This window comes from Pan troglodytes, chromosome 12, assembly GCF_028858775.2.
Source record: "Pan troglodytes isolate AG18354 chromosome 12, NHGRI_mPanTro3-v2.0_pri, whole genome shotgun sequence".
Classification (NCBI taxonomy): Eukaryota; Metazoa; Chordata; class Mammalia; order Primates; family Hominidae; genus Pan; species Pan troglodytes.
Genome location: NC_072410.2, coordinates 90,283,368 through 90,298,503, shown reverse-complemented (window position 1 = coordinate 90,298,503; position 15,136 = coordinate 90,283,368). Strand labels below are relative to the sequence as shown.

The 15,136-nt window shown below is 36.4% G+C and overlaps 1 protein-coding gene across 47 annotated transcripts in view; it reads left to right on the top strand.

Moving 5' to 3' along the window:
• The window catches only part of BIRC6 (baculoviral IAP repeat containing 6), a 259,651-nt gene that overhangs the window by 173,980 nt on the left and 70,535 nt on the right, over positions 1-15,136 (top strand). For 46 of the 47 annotated variants that reach the window (XR_010149161.1, XR_010149162.1, XM_063789163.1 and 43 more), the window contains 3 exons: positions 10,117-10,417; positions 12,523-12,740; positions 14,728-14,892. Coding sequence is in view for 45 of the 47 variants with exons in the window: in XM_063789163.1 (XP_063645233.1) it covers positions 10,117-10,417; positions 12,523-12,740; positions 14,728-14,892 (684 nt within the window). In the remaining 2 variants the exon portion in view is untranslated. Of the gene's footprint in view, positions 1-186; positions 265-10,116; positions 10,418-12,522; positions 12,741-14,727; positions 14,893-15,136 lie in introns of those variants that run through there. The other variant, XM_063789165.1, reaches the window with a different exon arrangement.

Genomic DNA, 15,136 nt, shown 5'->3' with positions numbered 1-15,136 from the left:
TTTGTCATATAGAAGCAGAACTATTAACTCATTTGTGTCCTAAATATAGAAAGCAGCACTTCTGCTGTAATGAACTTGGATGTAATGAACTTACATGTAATGAACATGTAATGAACTTGGATATTTAGCTGAGATTTCCACACGAAGTGGTGAAAGTACAACCTGTCTTTTTCTTGTTGCTTATAGTGAAATGTGCGAGGAAAGATATAAATTGAGAGAAGAACTGTTGAAAAACAAGCAATCAGTGCTTGTCAATTTGTGAAATTACCTATCCAGATCACAGAAGGTGCTAAAATTTAGATATTTGCTATCAGAAAAGCATGCTCCAAAGTATAAGCCAAGGGTGAGGCTGGACAACCTTTTGCTAGTGCCTTAGAAACATCAAAAGTCAGAGTATTCAGTCACATAGAGGGCTCTTTGAAGAGATTAGGCATGTAACTCATGGATCTCCTCAGCCGTCTAAGCATAAGCCAGGAATAGAGGATATGATGTGATGATGGAAGCATCCAAGAGCCATGGAACTTAAGTAGCCTCTGGAAGCTGGAAAAGGTGAGGAACTGTTATTTCCTAAGAGCCTCCACAAGCAATGCATCCTTTGATTTTAGTCCCATAAGACCTGTTTTGGATTTCTGACCTCTGGAATTTTAAAATAATAAATTGTGCTGTTCTGAGCCACTGAGTTTGTGGCAATGTGTTATAGCAGCAGTAGAAAACTAATACAGAGTTTGGTCTGTAGTTGTAATGCCTTTGTCTGGTTTTGGTGTCAGGATACTACTAGCTATATGGGATGGGTTGAGAATTTCTAATATATCAAATTAAGGATACTGTTAGGTGTGTTTAATAAGAGACACTGTCTGGGCATGGTGTAATCCTAGCCTGTAATCCTGTAATCACACTTGTAATCCCAGCACTTTGGGAGGCCAAGGCAGGAGGATCACCTGAGGTCAGCAGTTCGAGATCAGCCTGGCCAACATGGTGAAACCCCGTCTCTACTAAAAATACAAAAATTAGCCTGGTGTGGTAGTGGGTGCCTGTAATCCCAGCCGTTCAGGAGGCTGAGGCAAGAGAATTGCTTGAACCCGGGAGGTGGAGGTTGCAGTGAGCCGAGATGGCTTCATTGCACTCAAGCCTGGGTGACAAGAATGAAACTCCATCTCAAAAAAAAAAAAAAAAAAAAAAAAAAAAGAGACACTGCAGATTGCAACAGTAGTGAACTGGAAGATGTATCAAAAGAAATCATTCGGCTTGGCGCGGCAGCTAATGCCTGTAATCCCAGCACTTTGGGAGGCCGAGGCAGGCGGATCACCTGAGGTCAGGAGTTTGAGATCAGCCTGGCCAACATGGTGAAATCCCATCTCTACTAAAAGTACAAAAATTAGCTGGGCGTGGTGGTGGACGCTTGTAATCCCAGCTACTCGGGAGGCTGAGGAAGGAGAATTGCTTGAACCCAGGAGGCGGAGGCTGCAGTGAACCAAGATCGCACCACTGTACTCCAGCCTGGGTGACAGAGCAAGACTCTGTCTCAAAAAAAAAAAAAAAAAAAAAAAAAAAAAAAAAAAATCGTTCAAATGGAAGCATAGAAAGTGTAAGGAATGAGAAGAACATAAGAGCTGTATGGACTGAAGTGAAAAATTCTAACATACATGAATTTATAGTCTGAGAAGAAGAGTGAGTTGAAACATGGAGAGAAACAGTATTGAGAAGAAGAAAAATTTCCCAAATAGATGTAAAACTTAAATCTCAATTCAACATGTAAGAAACTGTTAACTCATGCAGGATATGCATGCCTGGAACTGTCATGGTAAAAGTGGTTAAAAACAAAGACAGCTGGCCACTGCAGTGCATCTCTGAAATCCCAGCTACTCAGGAGACTGAAGTGGGAGGATTACTTGAGCCCACGGGTTCCAGACCACCTGGGCAACATAACAAGACCTCATACCCCCAGAAAAGCAAAAAAAAAAAAAAAAAAAAGCTAAGACAATGAGAGAATATTAAAACCAGCTATAAAGAAAATGACCTATATTTTCAAAACAGCAGCAATAACACTAACAACTGGCCTTTCAACAGAAACCATATGAGCCAGGGAATTACAACTTTATTTTATTTTATTTTTAAAATTTTTTTTTATTATACTTTAAGTTTTAGGGTACATGTGCCCAACGTGCAGGTTTGTTACACATGTATACATATGCAGTGTTGGTATGCTGTACCCATTAACTCATCATTGAACATTAGGTATGTCTCCTAATGCTATCCCTCTCCCCTCCTCCCACCCCACAACAGACCCCGGTGTGTGATGTTCCCCTTCCCTGTGTCCGTGTGTTCTCATTGTTCAATTCCCACCTATGAGTGAGAACATGCAGTGTTTGGTTTTTTCGTCCTTGCGATAGTTTGCTGAGAAAGATGGTTTCCAGCTTCATCCATGTCCCTACAAAGGACATGAACTCATCATTTTTTATGGCTGCGTAGTATTCCATGGTGTATATGTGCCACATTTTCTTAATCCAGTCTATCACTGTTGGACATTTGGCTTGGTTCCAAGTCTTTGCTATGGTGAATAGTGCTGCAATAAACATACATGTGCATGTGTCTTTATAGCAGCATGATTTATAATCCTTTGGATTTATAATCCAGTAATGGGATGGCTGGGTCGAATGGTATTTCTAGTTCTAGATCCCTGAGGAATCGCCACACTGACTTCCACAATGGTTGAACTAGTTTACAGTCCCACCAGTGGTGTAAAAGTGTTCCTATTTCTCCACATCCTCTCCAGCACCTGTTGTTTCCTGACTTTTTAATGTTCGGCATTCTAACTGGTGTGAGATGGTATCTCATTGTGGTTTTGATTTGCATTTCTCTGATGGCCAGTGATGATGAGCATTTTTTCATGTGTCTTTTGGCTGCATAAATGTCTTCTTTTGAGAAGCATTTGTTCATATCCTTCGCCCACTTTTTGATGGGTTGTTTTTTTCTTGTAAATTTGTTTGAGTTCATTGTAGAGTCTGGATATTAGCCCTTTGTCAGATGAGTAGATTGCAAAAATTTTGTCCCATTCTGTAGGTTGCCTCTTCACTCTGATGGTAGTTTCTTTTGCTGTGCAGAAGCTCTTTAGCTTAATTAGATCCCATTTGTCAATTTTGGCTTTTGTTGCCATTGCTTTTGGTGTTTTAGACATGAAGTCCTTGCCCATGCCAGTGTCCTGAATGGTATTGCCTAGGTTTTCTTCTAGGGTTTTTATGGTTTTAGGTCTAACATTTAAGTCTTTGATGCATCTTGAATTATTTTTTGTATAAGGTGTAAAGAAGGCATCCAGTTTCAGCTTTCTACATATGGCTAGCCAGTTTCCCAGCACCATTTATTAAATAGGGAATCCTTTCCCCATTTCTTGTTTTTCTCAGGTTTGTCAAAGATCAGATGGTTGCAGATATGTGGCCTAATTTCTGAGGGCTCTGTTCTGTTCCGTTGGTCTATATGTCTGTTTTGGTACCAGTACCATGCTGTTTTGGTTACTGTAGCCTTGTAGTATAGTTTGAAGTCAGGTAGCGTGATGTCTCCAGCTTTGTTCTTTTGACTTAGGATTGACTTGGCAATGCGGGCTCTTTTTTGGTTCCATATGAGCTTGATGGGGATGGCATTGAATCTATAAATTACCTTGGGCAGTATAGCCATTTTCATGATATTCATTCTTCCTACCCATGAGCATGGAATGTTATTCCATTTGTTTGTATCCTCTTTTATTTCATCGAGCAGTGATTTGTAGTTCTCCTTGAAGAGGTCCTTCACATCCCTTGTAAGTTGGATTCCTAGGTATTTTATTCTCTTTGAAGCAATTGTGAATGGGAGTTCACTCATGATTTGGCTCTCTGTTTGTCTGTTACTGGTGTATAAGAATGCGTGTGATTTTTACACATTGATTTTGTATCCTGAGACTTTGCTGAAGTTGCCTATCAGCTTAAGGAGATTTTTGGCTGAGACGATGGGGTTTTCTAGATATACAATCTGTAACACCCCATTGTCAACATTAGACAGATCAACGAGACAGAAAGTTAACAAGGATATCCAGGAATTGAACTCAGCTCTGCACCAAGTGGACCTAATAGACATCAACAGAATATACATTCTTTTCAGCACCACACCACACCTATTCCAAAATTGACCACATAGTTGGAAGTAAAGCACTCCTCAGCAAATGTAAAAGAACAGAAATAATAACAAACTGTCTCTCAGACCACAGTGCAATCAAACTAGAACTCAGGATTAAGAAACTCACTACAGTTTCAAAATGCTAGAAGACAACAAGCAACAAAATAAGCAAAAAAATCTGTCATCCTAGAATTTTATACTCATTGGAGAAAATTTTCTACAATTCTTCACCCACCTCGCCCATCGCCTCTCAAAAATCAGTGATGGCAGAATAAAAAGTATGGGATTAACTGTGTTGTCTCTATATAGTTAAAAGCTCTAGGCAAAATATATTTTAAAACAATTATTTATGCCGGGCGCAGTGGCTCACGCCTGCAATCCCAGCACTTTGGGAGGCCGAGGTGGGCGGATCACGAGGTCAGGAGATGGAGACCATCCTGGCTAACGTGGTGAAATCCCGTCTCTACTAAAAATACAAAAAATTAGCCGGGCGGGGTGGCAGGCGCCTGTAGTCCCAGCTACTCTGGAGGCTGAGGCAGGAGAATGGCCTGAACCCCAGGGGGCGGAGCCTGCAGTGAGCCGAGATCGCACCACTGCACTCCAGCCTGGGCGACAGCGAGACTCCGTCTCAAAAAAAAAAAAGCAAACAAAAGAAAACAATTATTTAAAGGCTTTAAGAGCAACTAGAAGCAGGCAGAAATTAAAGAGGATTTTAACACAATATTAATAGAATCAATTCAGTAATATTAGCGTCTATACTGCTTTTTTCTGGGGGTATTCCTCAGTCTTTGTGGGGTGGGACAGGTAGAACTCAGACTTAAGCCACAGTCATGTTGGCTGGAGTTTGATTCTTCCGTACTGGCTGGAAAATAGGAATTCAGAAAGGAGGAAGCTGAAGCTGAGGAGCTCCAAATTCTGCACATCCATAGCTTGCTCCAGAATTATTAAACATAGGCATTTTGAGAGCAGGCATGAACTAGAATGCTGAAAAAGCTGTGCAGAGATTTCAGCTGCTGTCTGTCACCGAGAGGATACAATTTACAGTTTTAGTCCTGCTCAGAGATAAAAATGTTGGCTTTTCCATTGGAATTCCAAATGGCCCATACATTAGGAATAAAGGCTACAGCCTAATAAAGATTCGCTTGAGAAATAAGGGAAAAATCAAAATAGACTCTTCTAATAAATTACAAAAGCCTCTAAGTTCAGGGTGATCTACCAATAATTTACGTATCTGCTAAACAAAACTAAACACACTCCAAGGAAGATTTTAAAATCAAGAGTTGGTACAAGATCTCATCAACAATGTACAGTGTATGGCTGGGCATGGTGGCTCATGCCAGTAATCCCAGCACTTTGGGAGGCCGAGGCAGGCAGATCACCTGAGCTCAGGAGTTCAAGACCAGCCAGGCCAACATGGTGAAACCCTGCCTCTACTAAAAAATATGATAATTAGCCAGCAGTAGTAGCACACCTCTGAAATCCCAGCTACTTGAGAGGCTGAGGCAGGAGAATCCCTTGAACCTGGGAGGCAGAGGTTGCAGTGAGCTGAGATCGTGCCCCTGCACTGCAGCCTGGGTGACAGAGTGAGACTCCATCTCTATGATTGAACAAATGAATGAATGAATGAATGAATGAATGAATATAAGTGTATTAAATACCCCATTTGAAAAGCAAACATTTGTCAGAATAGAGGAAAAAGCAAAGCCCAAGTATATGCTGCCTAAAAGAGATGTGCTTGAAAGAAAAAAGCTGCTATCCCTATTTTTTAATGTATCACAAAGTTGAATTATAGACCACCTGATAAGAAATAAAGAGGATCATTAAATCACTATGAAAGTATTAATTCAGAATAAGTCATAACAGTCCTAAATTTGTGTGTATTTAATAGCTTCAAAGTACATGAATCAGAAATTTATAGAACTGAAGGAAGAATTAGATAAATCTACATTTCAGTAATAGATTATAACATTTATCTCTCAGTAAATGAAACAAAGTGAGGAAGTAGGAGTTGTTGGGGGAAATGCCCAAAACTTCTAGATGGACGTAACCAATATTTATGGAACAAAGCATTTACCAACTACAGGATGTACTTCTTTCCAAAGAAAGATAGACAGTATGCTGGCCTATACAAAAAGTCTCAGTAAATTTGAAAACATTAAAATCAAACCCAGTATGTTCTGTGACCACATCAGAATTAAATTGGAAACCAATAGCGGTAAGATCTAGAAAACCTCAAATATGTGTAACCTAAGCAGTATAGTTTTTAGTAACACATGGATGAAAGAAGAAATCACAATAGATACTACAAGATATTTCAAAACGATAATGCCAACATGACATGGGATATAGCTACAGCAGTCTATAGAGAGATTTTATAGCTTTAAATGCGTATAATTAAAAGAGGAGATTTATCAGTGATGTACACTGCCACCTCAAGAAACTAGAAAAACAGGAGTACAATTAACCAAAAATCAGAAGCAAGGAATTACTACAGTAAGAGCCAGAATCAATTAAATATAAAACAAAAAAATCAAAGAGAAACAAGAAAGCCGTACATTTTGTCTTTTGAGACTTTTAGTAAAATTGATGAAATTCATAGTAATTCTATGTAAATTCATAGTAAAACTATGAAAAATTTTCAAGAAAAAGGGAAAACCACACAAATTGGACATCCACAAATGATAGCAAGCACATTATTATAATTTCTATAGAATAAAATAAGGTACTATTATAACCAACTTTATGCCAACATATTTGATACTTAGATATAATGGATAAATTCCTTGAAAAACACAACCAGAATCAGTAGAAGAAGTGCATGTATACGTTTGTATGTATACACTTATGCAGAATTGTAATCAAACATACAGAATTTTTAGTCTGTTTTCATTTTTAAGTACCATGGTTATGATTTTGAAATCACATTAATCCCATGTTTCTCCAATTTAAACTGAAACTCATTTTTTGTTCTTAAATTGGAGCATTTGACTACTTTAGAAAGTATCATGTCTTCTCAGTTTGCTGTGACATATAATGAGTATCAGAATTAAAGACATCACATGGTTGGAATATCGTAATTCCTAAAAGCCTGTGATATAAATCATATCCTGTTCATCTAATTTAAAATAATTTATTTGTGTTTTAGACATTATTCAAAGTGAGCACATCCTTATTAGAGTCTTTTCTTTGGGAAATTGAGCTGTTTTATCCTAGTATATCAGAAATAAAATTTCTTTGTTGTTAATTGAGCAAAAAGCATGTTTTCATATACTTTTCAGTTTCGACTTTCAAAATGTGAAATAATACAAGTGAATATAATACTTTAAAAAATTAAATCCACTTAATATTAATACCCTAAAACAGTTCTGTTTGAATCGTTATACTTGTGACATTTATGTAAATATCAGTTTATATTCTACTGTTTGGTGCTTTTGCTGAACCTGTATTTTCAAATTAATCTTCGTTGATGCCTAAGCCTGTGGTGGTCTCATTTGTATAGCTCTAGTATACTTGCTGTATATTTAACTATACCTTATTGTGTGTATTAGTCTTGATGTTGACTAGCATTTTTATTTCCAGTTGTTAGCTATAATGAAAAAAGTTGTGAAGAATTGTATACATATCTAATATAAGACTTAAAAATTTGTATCTGTATAATGGGTGATGGGAAATATATGACAGTGGTTTTAATTTGCTCTTCTGATTTTCGTGAAGTTGAAGGTCTTTCACTTGTTAAAGAATTTGAATGCTATAAACTGAGAGCTCTTTGGTTTTGCTGTCTTTTTGCTTTCATTATATTTGTTTTGTTTTGTGGCATCATATGAGAAATAGTCCTTTAAGAAAACAGTTATGATGAGGTAAAGTTCTGCTTCTGTAACAATGTTCTATTATATAGGTACTTTTATATGAAACTATCTTTTGTGCAGCATAAAATAATAAATATAGAGGATCTTTAAAAATTTGCCTATAAAGAGTTTCAAAATGGTTTAGAAGTGAAAAGTGCCTCAAATTCCTATGTTCTTACAATTAGGCTATTTCATATTGTCATTCTGTCCTAAGCTTCAGTAGTGAAAATAAGCTGGCATCAAAATTGCACCTGTTTTATTCAGTGTACAGATGCATGCAGTGTAGCCGTAGATCAACTTAAGACTGATCTAAGCTGTAGATCAGCTTAAGACTTCTACATATATATGTAAAAGAAGGAAGAAATAGTGAACTAATCACAGAGTTACCTCACCGTTCATTTAAAAATCACCCCACAGAGTTACCTATCAGTCTACTAAAGTCATACAGGAAGCTTAGGAATCATCCTGATGTTTGAAGTGAATAGTGAGATAACTGTGATTAGCTTACTATTCATTTAATTATATATTTGAGTGTGGAACTTCAAATTAGTATTTAGTGAAGTGCATTATTCATGGCCAAGCAAGATAAGTAGAGTATTTCTAAATGCAATGAGAGGTTTGTAGGGCAACCATGCTCAGAATTGGAGTTTTTCTTTGAATTATTAAGATTAAATTATAGACATGATGCTCCTTTATTCCTAAGTTCAGAAAACTTCTCTTGGATAACCATATACAGTTATACAAATCAGAAGTTCACACTGACTCTGTATATAAACTGCAAATCTTATTCAGCTTTTGCCTGTCCTTCTAATGTTCTTTAGGGCCAAAGAAAAAGAAATCAATTTTCTTTTGCGTGGTTTGAGGATACTGGTAGTTCAGGATCATATATTACATTTTGTTGTCTTGTAGTCTTCCATATGTAACAATTCTGCTATCTTTATTTATCTTTCATGGCCTTGATGGCCTTGACAGTTTTGAAGAATACATGCTAGAAATTATGTCTATATATATATATATTTACGCATGTATACATACATGTATTTTCTAGGTATGTTTGCTGATAGGACCCAGAAGCAGACTCCCCCTAGTGATATATGCATATATATCTCCCATATTGTCATTTAAAAATTTTTCTACTAAAGGAAATCAGGGCTCCTTGGAGAAATTCTAGTACTGAGGAAGAGTAGGTAGAACATGAGCCTAGAATGTTTTGCTGTGCTAGAAAGCAAGGAAGTGCTCAAAGAACGATGGGGGACAAGTTATAAGGAAGTAGGATCCTGCTTTAATGGGGTCTCAGAGACCAAATCTTATTCCCCTCAGGCATCAAAATTAATAATGATAGTAACAGTATACCTGTGTAATAAAGTTAGAATCTATACTGATAAAAATTAATGGATAAGAAGGGAATATTTTTCCTTATAGCTTGGTGCCAACTAATAAATGTAGAAAGAATGACAGAATTAGAAAGTTCTCCTTTTCTTAACCACTTTAGTAATAATTGTTTCAGGCACAATTATAAAAATGCTAAGACTGATCAAAAGTTTGGTGAGAAATAAGATATTTAAATAGTCTCAAGAATCTGCATACAGATACTTAACTAATTATAAAGGTGGAATTAATAACTAATGTAGAGACACTTGGCAGACACTGCCATACTTCTGCTGTCATGTGCGTCTTGATGTTTGGAAGCTTGTTTTTATTTTTATTTTTTTGAGATAGTTTTGTTGCCCAGGCTGGAGTGCGGTGGTGTGATCTTGGCTCACTGTGCCTTCCACCTCCTGGGTTCAAGTGTTTCTCCTGCCTCAGCCTCCTGAGTAGCTGGGACTACAGGTGTGCACCACCACACCTGGCTAATTTCTGTATTTTTAGTAGAGACGGTGTTTCACCGTGTTGGCCAGGCTGGTCTCGAGTTCCTGACCTCAAGTAATCCACCTGCCTCAGCCTCCCAAAGTGCTGGGATTACAGGCGTGAGCCACTGCGCCCGGCTGGAAGCTTGTTTTTTAAAGCAAGCAACTTTATTAATCCTTACAATCCTATATTTTAAAGAGATCATTTAAAGTTAAGTCTTTACTTTGAATCTGATGTTGAAAATGTGAATGGCCAAGCAAACACTTTGCTTTTTCTTTAGGTGAGTGCTCCAGTTGTAACATCTACCACTCAGGAAAAGCCGAAGGATAGCGATCAGTTTGAATGGGTGACCATTGAACAGTCAGGGGAGTTAGTTTATGAAGCACCAGAAACTGTTGCGGCTGAACCTCCACCTATCAAGTCAGCAGTACAGACCATGTCTCCCATACCTGCCCATTCTTTGGCTGCTTTTGGATTATTTCTTCGTCTTCCGGGCTATGCGGAAGTGCTACTGAAAGAGAGAAAACATGCCCAGTGCCTTCTTCGATTGGTATTGGGAGTGACTGATGATGGAGAAGGAAGTAAGTGTTTAGTATTAAATTTATCAACACATATGTGAATAGGTTGTGTAAAGGTATCCAGATCATTGCCTATTATTCATCATTTATTTCCTTCAGAGTTAAGCTGTTAGATGATTTGTAAGTGGTAGCTCACTTCCAGTATTAGTTATACATAATAAATCCTAAAGAATCTTCATTTTCATCTCTGTATTCATTCAAAAATTATTTTCCTTGTGCTGACAAAACTGTTGGGCATCACTGGAGGGATGTAAACACGAAGCAGTTATTTAGAGCTACCCCCAAGTAGCTAATGTTCTCCAGTAATAGAAACAAGGGATGTACATAAACATGTATACTTAGCAAGTTATAAAATCCCTTCAGTACTCTTGAGTGCAGTATTATGGAGAAACACACATGTGAGATTATTTCTTTACTACTCAGCAATGTGAGTGAAGTGGCATGGTAGTTTTTAGTGGGGCCTTGAAGGACAGATTAGATTTAGGTTGGGATGAGTTATCTCAGAAAATAAATGGAAAGAGCAGTGTTTTGAGGTTAAAATGTATGAGAGGGGATAAGTTAGCAGCTGAAAATTTGCACAAAAGGGAGCATTGTGAGCATTTTAAAAGCTAATATTGGTAACAGATCATGGAAAAAATGTACTAAAAACTTTAGATTTTATTTTGAATAGCAATAAAGGTTTATTAAAATGTGTTAAGATTAGTGATGTGTTGAATATAGTTTTTTTCAGAAAATGAATCTGGTAGCAATATTTAGATTAAAGAGAACAGAATTAGGAAAATGATGCCATAATATGTATTAATGATAACATAGAATAATAAGAGAAAGCTGTGATGATTGTTTCCATTGGGTTGGCATTGTTATTTAATAGAAAAACTGAAGAATTACAGGATAGCCTCACAAGTAGATTTTCATTTGGGTGACGTCTGCATTTTCTTTTTTCTTTCTTCTTTTTTTTTTTTTTTTTTGCATTTTCACTTACTATTTATTCTATTAATATTTATTAGAAAATTAATATTCCTTATGTTATTTTAAAATCACATGGTTTTGATTAGGGTCGATTTCTTTCACATGCCATTTAGAAAGAATAAACTGTTAAGTTCTGTACTACAAAGTATATTTAATCTAATAAAACTATATGAATTTATGTGTAGATCTCAAAACTCTGAAGCTATCAAATATTCAAAGTAAATATTTTTTCCTTTATATTTTCCTAACAACAAAAATCCCTCATAAATGTTGGCATATAAGTGGGCCCATGTAGTTTAAACCTGTGTTATTCAGGTGTCAACTGTATTTATTTTAGTAGGTCAGGAATTTCTAATTACTTGATCTGATTTTTTTTTAAGTAGATAGAGGGGTAAGAACCATATTTTTTATTGATACTTAGTAGTTGTACATATTTATGTTATACATATGATATTTTGATACAGACATAGAATGTGTAATAAGAACCATGGTATTTCAACACTGTTACCACAGAGTGTTAAAGTAGGTGTAACCCTAAACAGAAAAGGAAAAAAAAAATGCCTTTCTGTAATTTCACACTATTTTTAGTGCATATACAATGAATTTTTATTAAAAAGGATAGTTATGATATCTCTCTCTCTAATAATTGTCTCGTGTACCATCCATGTAGCATTGCTTTCTTTGCATTTAATACCCCTTCCTGGCTAGAACACAGTAGAACACTGTTGGGAAAAAAATAGTTTTACTTGTTCATTATCTGTTCATGGTTAAAGCTACTCCCAAGAAAAGCAGTTACTTTCTTACTGTTGTAGGATACTACTAATGCTTCTTTTCTATTGTTCAGGTTTTAGTTTAAATTCTAGTTTGTAATAATTTTGACATAATCTATAGCTATGATCATACATATGTTTCCATTTTTTTGAGGTTTATGTATACCATGTCTGACAGAGTTTTTCCTGATACTTATTCGTTATTAAATTTTAAGATATTACTGTTGTATTTGTGGTATTTGGTTTGCTAAATAATTTAGTGATATACTTTTGTATTACAGTGTCATTATTAATTTATGACCCTGTATGTAACTTCTTATGTGTTTTTAACTGTTTTTAATCTTGAGTCCTCTTCTTTCTTCAATCTAGGTCATATTCTTCAATCTCCATCAGCCAATGTGCTTCCAACCCTTCCTTTCCACGTCCTTCGTAGCTTGTTTAGCACTACACCTTTGACAACTGATGATGGTGTACTTCTAAGGCGGATGGCATTGGAAATTGGAGCCTTACACCTCATTCTTGTCTGTCTCTCTGCTTTGAGCCACCATGCCCCACGAGTTCCAAACTCTAGCGTGAATCAAACTGAGGTAGGTTCACTTTTAATTATTTCAGTTATTAAAAAAACTAGATTTAATTAGGGAGTACAGAATAAAGTTTTTTTCTGAATTAATCTTTCAGAGACTTGGGTGTTCCATTTTCACATCTAAAAGGATATTTAAAACAGAAATTGTAAATTAATTGTTTTCTCTATTAGTCTTCTTCAGTAAACCAAAAAGAAACCTATCTACTTGAAAAGCAGAAAAGATTTAAGCGCTTAATAAGCTTTCCCATTTACCAAAATACACTGAATTTATACTGTGATCCTTCTTCCTTTCCTTTTTGAGCTTTTAAGAATAATACTATAGAATGGGGGTTGTGGGTGGGGATCTAGCCAGTGCAGTAAGACAGGAAATTCAAGAAAGAAAGAAAAAAATTCCTCATTATTTCAATATGATTTAATTGTATTGTAGAACATACCAGAATAGGCTGGGTGAGGTGGCTCACGCCTGTAATCCCAGCACTTTGGGAGGTTGAGGTGGGTGGATAGCCTGAGGTCAGGAGTTCGAGACTAGCCTGGCTAACATGCTGAAACCCTGTCTCTACTAAAAATGCAAAAATTTGCTGGACATGGTGGCATGTGCCTGTAATCCCAGCTACTTGGGAGGCTGAGGCAAGAGAATCACTTGAACCCAGGAGGCGGAAGTTGCAGTGAGCCAAGATTGTGCCATTGCACTCCAGACTGGGCGACAAGACTGAAACTGTGTCTCAAAAAGAAAAAAAAAAACCAAAATAATTAATGGCATAAGTGAGTTTATTAATAATACATCATGGGGTCAGTCTATAAAAATTAGTTAATTTCTACATACTAGCAACAGACATAAAATGAGCTTTATAAAGATATATTTTAGAATAGTACCAAAAATAGAAAATATCTAAGAGTAAATCTGAAAAATATGTATAATACCTCTTTATGAAATTTTTGACTGGGCATGGTAGCTCATGTTTGTAATCCCAGCACTTTGGGACGTGGAGGCAGGCAGATCACTTAAGGTCAGAATTTCGACACCACCCTGGCCAGCATAGTGAAACTCTATCTCTATTAAAATTACAAAAATTAGCCGGGCCTGGTGGCTCACACCTATATTCCTAGCTACTTGGGAGGCTGAGGCAGGTGAATCTGTCTGTGCTCATGTATATCTTCAGTGGGTTAGATATGATAGTGCAATAATATTATTTCTTCCCAGATCAATCCTTAAGTTTGATACAATTCCAGATTCATTTTGGAGGAAGTTTACAAGCCAATTATAAAATGTATATAAACATGCAAAGGGTCAGGAATAGCTGAGATACCCTTTTGCTATATTTATCCTAGAAAGATCTGCTCATATCTGTATTCTTTTCACTGTTTTCTCAATTCAATTTTGAGTCATTGACTTTTTAGGCTCTAGGGTGGTTTATCCCTTCTTTTCTTGATAAATATTTGAAAATTTGTATTTATTTATGTGTTTATTGATTCATTCATTCTTAAATATAAGCAGTTTCTCTCCATTTACCCCTTCCCCCAGCCCCTGGCAATTACCAGTCTGCATTCTGTCTCCATGCATTTACCTATTTTGGATATTACATATAAATTGAATCATGTAATGTGTTGTTCCTTGCGTCTGTCTTCTTTCATTTAGTATAATGTTTTCTAGGTTTATTCGTGTAGTGTATATCAGTACTTCATTTCTTCTTATGGCTCAATAAATATCCTGTTTGTTGATCCATTCATCAGTTGGCATCTAGGCTATTTTCATCTTTTGTTTTAAATGGTGCTGCTGTAAACGTGTGTGTCTATTTCAGCACCAGTTTTTATCTGTTTTAATACTAGAAGTAGAATTGCTGGGTCATACAGAAAATCTGTGTTCAATTTTTTTGAGCAGCCACCAAACTGTTTTCCATAGTAGCTTCATCATTTTACTTTCCCAGTGATAAATATTTTTGAAGATAAGCAAAAACAAATTGTAATGGATTTTCATTTTTTGTTATTTTAAGCCACAGGTGTCAAGCTCTCATAACCCTACATCAACAGAAGAACAACAGTTATATTGGGCCAAAGGGACTGGCTTTGGAACAGGCTCTACAGCTTCTGGGTGGGATGTGGAACAAGCCTTAACTAAGCAAAGGCTGGAAGAGGAACATGTTACCTGCCTTCTGCAGGTATATTTGTAAACTTGATATTGTTCATGATAATGGCTTTTTTTTGTATTTATTATTTTAAAATATTGATAACTAATCCAACTTTCCTCAGCTATGTTTATGCCCACTTGTGGTCCTTCTTCCCAGTGCATTCTAAGATACCACTGGATAAAGATTGTTCTTGCTTACTTGTGACTCTGTATTTCTTCCCTCTCAACTAGCTTCTTCACTGAGAGGAAAGTGGCAGGGATGAAATTATCCAGTA